This window comes from Cucurbita pepo, unplaced genomic scaffold, assembly GCF_002806865.2.
Source record: "Cucurbita pepo subsp. pepo cultivar mu-cu-16 unplaced genomic scaffold, ASM280686v2 Cp4.1_scaffold000296, whole genome shotgun sequence".
In the NCBI taxonomy this organism is placed as follows: Eukaryota; Viridiplantae; Streptophyta; class Magnoliopsida; order Cucurbitales; family Cucurbitaceae; genus Cucurbita; species Cucurbita pepo.
The window spans coordinates 30,689-36,570 of record NW_019646544.1 but is presented as its reverse complement, the minus strand read 5'-3'; the positions used below and the strand labels follow the sequence as shown (position 1 = coordinate 36,570).

General features: G+C 39.0%; 1 protein-coding gene across 1 annotated transcript; it reads right to left on the bottom strand.

Moving 5' to 3' along the window:
• Nucleotides 1-1,736: 1,736 nt before the first annotated feature.
• Nucleotides 1,737-2,276, bottom strand: LOC111784914 (pectinesterase inhibitor-like). Its single transcript, XM_023665435.1, has one exon. The coding sequence runs from the start codon at nucleotides 2,274-2,276 to the stop codon at nucleotides 1,737-1,739; it is 540 nt and encodes a 179-aa protein (XP_023521203.1).
• Nucleotides 2,277-5,882: the final 3,606 nt, after the last annotated feature.

Here is a 5,882-nt window from a genome sequence, read left to right as displayed (position 1 = left end):
AAAAAAAAAAAAAAAAAAAAAAAAAAAAAAAAAAAAAAAAAAAAAAAAGAAAACAAAACAAAAAAGAAGAAGAATAAGATGATTTTTTTTTTTTGTTTTTGTTTTTGTATCACTAACACTTAATATAAACATGAGATCTCAACCACCTTAATTAAAACAGGAGCCACATGTAAAAATTCATATCAAAATCTCGAGGAGCCACATGTAACAATTCATATCAAAATCTCAAGTTTTGAAGTTATTGTCCCTACTCNCTACTCGACGCCACATGTAATAATTCATATCAAAATCTCAAGTTTTGAAGTTATTGTCTAGAGCCCTACTCGACCCTCTTCGAGCTTGTCTTTGACACTCGTGTCGTCTCTCTCTCGAACTTAGCATATGCCTTAGCTTCAATGCACATTCTTGGTGCATTGGATGATGCACCGTCCTCATCTCGCATCATGACACTTCTCAATCTTGGAACTCATGTGGTCGGATAGATGTCACTTGAGGGTCCCCTTGTCTGTCTTGTGTGGAGGTCACAATCTACTTCATGTTAGTGATGTTGTGACATGCTCCTTCCGGCAATAAACGAGGGTTTTCTTCCTTTTGTTGGGCTTGAAAAGCCTATGATTAGAGGGAGGCTCGTTGGGGGGTTTTCTTCCTTTCGTTGGGCTTGAAAAGCCTATGATTAGAGGGAGGCTCGTGGGGACAGGAAACGTTCGACCTTCCACTAGCCTTTTCGTTCTTTTTTTCTTTTTTTAATGAAATTGTGTCGGTTCATGACCTAGTTTTTGTGCGTATAAACTTGAAACGAGCCCAAACAAACTCAAATCCAAAAAGATAAAAACAAACCAACCTAACCAAAAAAGTTATGAATAATGAAAATTTGAGAAAAAAAGAAAATGAAATCTAGTAAGCTTTTGAAAAATTTGGGCAACTCTCCCTCCACACTCATTTTGATTCAAACTAGTTTCTATAGCTTCATCGTGGGCTGAGGAGGCCTATAACTCATTAACATGAAATTATGTGCCGCTATTGACTCACGAACTAGAACCTGAGACCTTTAAAATTGGAGAGCACTAAGAGACCTTTAAAATTGGAGAGCACTAAGAGACCTTTAAAATTGGAGAGCACTCAGAGACCTTTAAAATTGGAGAGCACTAAGAGACCTTTAAAATTGGAGAGCACTAAGAGACCTTTAAAATTGGAGAGCACTAAGAGACCTTTAAAATTGGAGAGCACTAAGAGACCTTTAAAATTGGAGAGCACTAAGAGACCTTTAAAATTGGAGAGCACTAAGAGACCTTTAAAATTGGAGAGCACTAAGAGACCTTTAAAATTGGAGAGCACTAAGAGACCTTTAAAATTGGAGAGCACTAAGAGACCTTTAAAATTGGAGAGCACTAAGAGACCTTTAAAATTGGAGAGCACTAAGAGACCTTTAAAATTGGAGAGCACTAAGAGACCTTTAAAATTGGAGAGCACTAAGAGACCTTTAAAATTGGAGAGCACTAAGAGACCTTTAAAATTGGAGAGCACTAAGAGACCTTTAAAATTGGAGAGCACTAAGAGACCTTTAAAATTGGAGAGCACTAAGAGTTATAGAGTGACCCTAGATTAGTCAGATTATTAAAATGTAAAGGAGTCGATGTCCAAATTTATAGGATTCAAAACAGACATATTATTGATTCATGGCATTCCAAGTACAGAAGTTTGTAGGATAAAATGAAGAAAGGTTGAAGAAAAATGAATTAGGCACGCCCAAGAAGAAGATTGGCTATAACCAAGATGATACTACAAATATCTTCCACAGTCTTCCCGTTGCCAGACAGCGCCGATGGGTCCTTCGGCGGCTGCGTGAAGCTGTCCAGACAATCGCCGGCCTCCGTCATGGCTGCAGACGCCTTAATGTTGACGCCATTGTAGTCACCTTTCCCCAAGTTGTTCTTCCCATCCTCGATGTCGCCGGCGGCATCGTCATACTGTTCAGCACAGGTGGCATATCGCTCTTTAAGCTTGGGATCGACTGCCTTGGACGCCAGGGACTGGGCGAGGGCACGGGTTTGAGCAACCTTGTCGTGGGCGAGGTTGAGGGTGAAAGTGGCCAGCCCTTTTAGGTCTGTAGTGCCAGCAGATTTCAACACGTTAAAGCAAAAAGAAGGGTTTCTAGTTTTCTTGCAGATGGTGGAAACGATGTCGTCTTGGGAAGCCGCTTGCATGGGCACCATCCCATTGAAGAACAGTACTAAGAGGACAATCCTAAAGACTGCAAGAAAACTAGAAGATGCCATTTTTTATTTTGATTTTTCTGTCTGTTTTGCTCAATTAATCCGTAGGGAGGGTTCACATATTTATACACTCACAAATATTCCTTTGAATAGCTTTCACGTTAGAATTTTAAGTAAAACGCTATTAAAAGAAAAACGAACAAAAATAGACAGAATAGGTTAAGCTTTTTTCTCTCTAAACCCAATCACAAACTTGGCTTAGTTATCATGCACTTTTTTAGACAATACACCGTCTTGCTCCATGTGCCACTCTCGTGTTAACCTTGACTGACTACACATGAGAGTCATAACTTTACTCTCTTCTTGGTAAGATTATAACCGTTCTCCTCTACTTAAACTAATAATATTTATTTTAAAAAAAAAAAAAATCAAGGTTATTAATGTAATCTTGAACCATAGTTTTCATGTATGTGAGAGGATAATATTGAATAAATAACCTGAAGAATATATAGTACATGAATAGTGCTAATACGTCGACAAATATTTGTTTTGCCAATATTTTTTGTTGTCCTCACGAAAAGTAGTCCTTGCAATCGTTGTGTGTTTTGACGTAAGGAATGTGAGTCAATAAACTCGACATGGTTAAAATCATGGATGTGGGAATCGTGCATTGAGAAGTTAGTAAGTCAACAAGCTCGACTTGGTTAAAATCATGGGATGTTGAAAAGTTAGTAATCATGGAACATTTCGGGGCAATCATGAGATAACGGAGACCAACCTCAGCCCATAATTTTCTGCAAGTTTGTTAGAGGCAATCATGAGATAACTCAGCCGGGGATTTACTGGGTCGGATAGAGGCAATCATGAGATAACCCAAACCATCCTCAGTCCGAGAACTTAGAAGTTTTTTTGAGTTAGCGAACTACGACGGAAGGTTTCTTTCTAGGACTTATTCAAACCTTGACAAAGTTAACTAAGAAGGTAAGTCTTTCTTTGGACTATGACACATGAATAGATTTTTCAAGAGATTAAGGAGTTTTTGGTGTATGCGCTGATGCTAGCACTATTTTATGGTTCAAGCATGGTGTACAACGATGCCTCGAGAAAAGGATTGGGGTTGCGTGTTGGTGTTAATGAAGAAGTGATTGTATATGGCTCCTAATAGCTTAAAAAATATGAGCGTAACTACCTAACCATCGATTTGGAGTTAGCAATTGTGGTGTTCACGTTAAAAATATGGTGACGTTACTTGTATGGTGGAAAGGTACAGGTGGTAAAACCATAAGAGCCTCAAGTATCTTATTCAGGTAGAAAGAGTTGAACATGGGACAGAGGAGATAGTTGGAGTTTGCGAAGGATTATGATACAAAGATCCTTTATCACCCATGTAAAGCTAACATAGTGGCCGAAATGTTGAGTAGAAAGACAGCTCACTCTTCTGGTATGTCATTTTCGGTTCTCTAAATCTTAAAAAATTTCACTAGATGGTCATAATTCAAGTCTTTTAAGGATTAGTATGGGTGTAAAATAGTCAAAAGATCACCTTCCACACACCTTCACGCGCCCCATGCGTGGCTGGAAAGGCTTCTAAGCGTGATTTCACTCGCAATGGGCTCACGTGCAAATACCACGGCCAGTCGCTATTGGCCCTCAATTTAAGCATAATTTAACTTAAACTCCCAAAAACAATTTCACTACTTGACACGCACCCCACTCACGACACAAGTGTTCTTGGCTTCGAGTCCAGGCGACGTAAGGCATTAGTATTTTCTTATTCTTTCTTGGTGTGGCATGTGTCCTCCAAAAGCACACCTTCAAGTCTCGCAAAATGTTGCCTCATTGATTTTCCTTCAATTAACGTAGGGTCGGCGCATGTCCTTCCACCTCCATGAGCGTGCTTAGATTTAATCCACCTCTCCACAATGGTATCAGAGCCATGCCCTAAACTTAGTCGTGCTTAGTCAATTGTCGAACAAAAGACTCCAAAAGAAAAGGAGCCGAGCCTCCTTGAAGGCATAGTAAAAAATGACTAAGACTCAAGGCATAGTTTATTCAGTTCGTATGCTTAGTCAATTTATGCATGAACCAAGAAAACCACATTGTGAGGCAGCTCTTCAGGTTCTGAGATACATCAAAGGTACTCTTGGTCAAGGACTCCTACTACCATCTGAAAACAATTTAAGATTACAAGCATATTGCGATTCTGACTGGGGTGGTTGTCGAACTTCAAGACAGTCTATTTCTGGGTTCTGCATTTTCCTCGAAAATTTAATTATTTCTTGGAAGTCTAAACTAATGTGTCCAGATCATCAGCAGAAGCCTAGTATCGAGCTATGACATAACTCGAGCAGTTAGTCCTAAACATCTTGAAAACGAAAGACAAGATTTAAATTGTCTAGATGCCCTTAAGAACCCAGTAGGCTTCCACAATATCTAAGAATAACAAAGGTAACTTTTTCAAGTTGTTGGCAATATGTATGGTGTTAATAGGGTCTCCGCTACCGTTTCCACTCCAGTACCCATACCATCGAGTTTTTAACCCGATACTGTACTATCGAGCCAGGTATAGGTCAGCTAGAGTATGCAATTAGGTGTCCCAACTTTGTGAAAATTGTCAAATGTTTCTTGAACAAGACCACTTAGATGTAAAACTATTCTTGAGATGGGTGCATGGGATCATGTAGGTTAATCCAATAGTTGGCCGGCACACAAGGGTCGCTTCCCCCAAACTCTGGTGACTCTATGATCCCGTGGGAGGGTCCGCCAACTAACCTCCCATAAATGAGGTTTAGACTAGAAGACACCTTACTGCCCAATCAAAACTTTATGAAGTAGCACCTCAATCCAAGGCGTTGGACATTCACCGCAAGAGAATAGCAAACTATATAAATATAAGACCTACCAGGATGAGGATGCCATAAGAGCCTATGAGTAGATTGCTTATTGAGTTTTATTTTTATACTTACCCTTTTCTTTGTTTTCCCCCTTTTCCTTCTTTTTTTTCCTTTTTTTTTTTTTTTTAGGTGTTGGTAGGTTGGAATTGAGGTGGGGAGCATTTGAGAGTTGTTTGGTCACAAGGGGTCATTCTCAAGTGTTAGCTCATCTTCCTATTTTGTGTCTTTTGTATTTCCTTCTATAATTGTATTCCAATGGCAACTAGTGAGAAAGCTTAGTCACAATCTATTTTCTCTCATTAAGTTTCATGAATTAGAAAATAATAAACCTTCCAATTTATTGTCTAATATATCTAATATAGCAACTTGTTGTTCAATTAAGCTCACTATGATGAGGCCTATCCAATTCATGACTATCATTACCATTCATTTAACTCGCAAATTAAATGGTTAGCTATTTATTGGTTTCACCTTGGTTTCACCTTGAACAAACTTATTAACGGTAACTAGCATATAGTAACAGCCTAGATTCGTCCCTAGCATATATTGCCCTCTTCGGACTTTCTCTCTCAGACTTCCCCTCAAGATTTTTAAAACGCGTCTGCTAGGGAGAGGTTATCACATGATAAAGGGTGTTTCGTTCTCCTCCCCAATCAATATGGGATCTTGCAACTCTTCATTCAGTCTCAATCGTGGGTGTAATGGACGATCAATCAAACTTAACTCATTCACATACATGACGAAACAAAAAAAAATTAGAGGTTTTAATCATCTT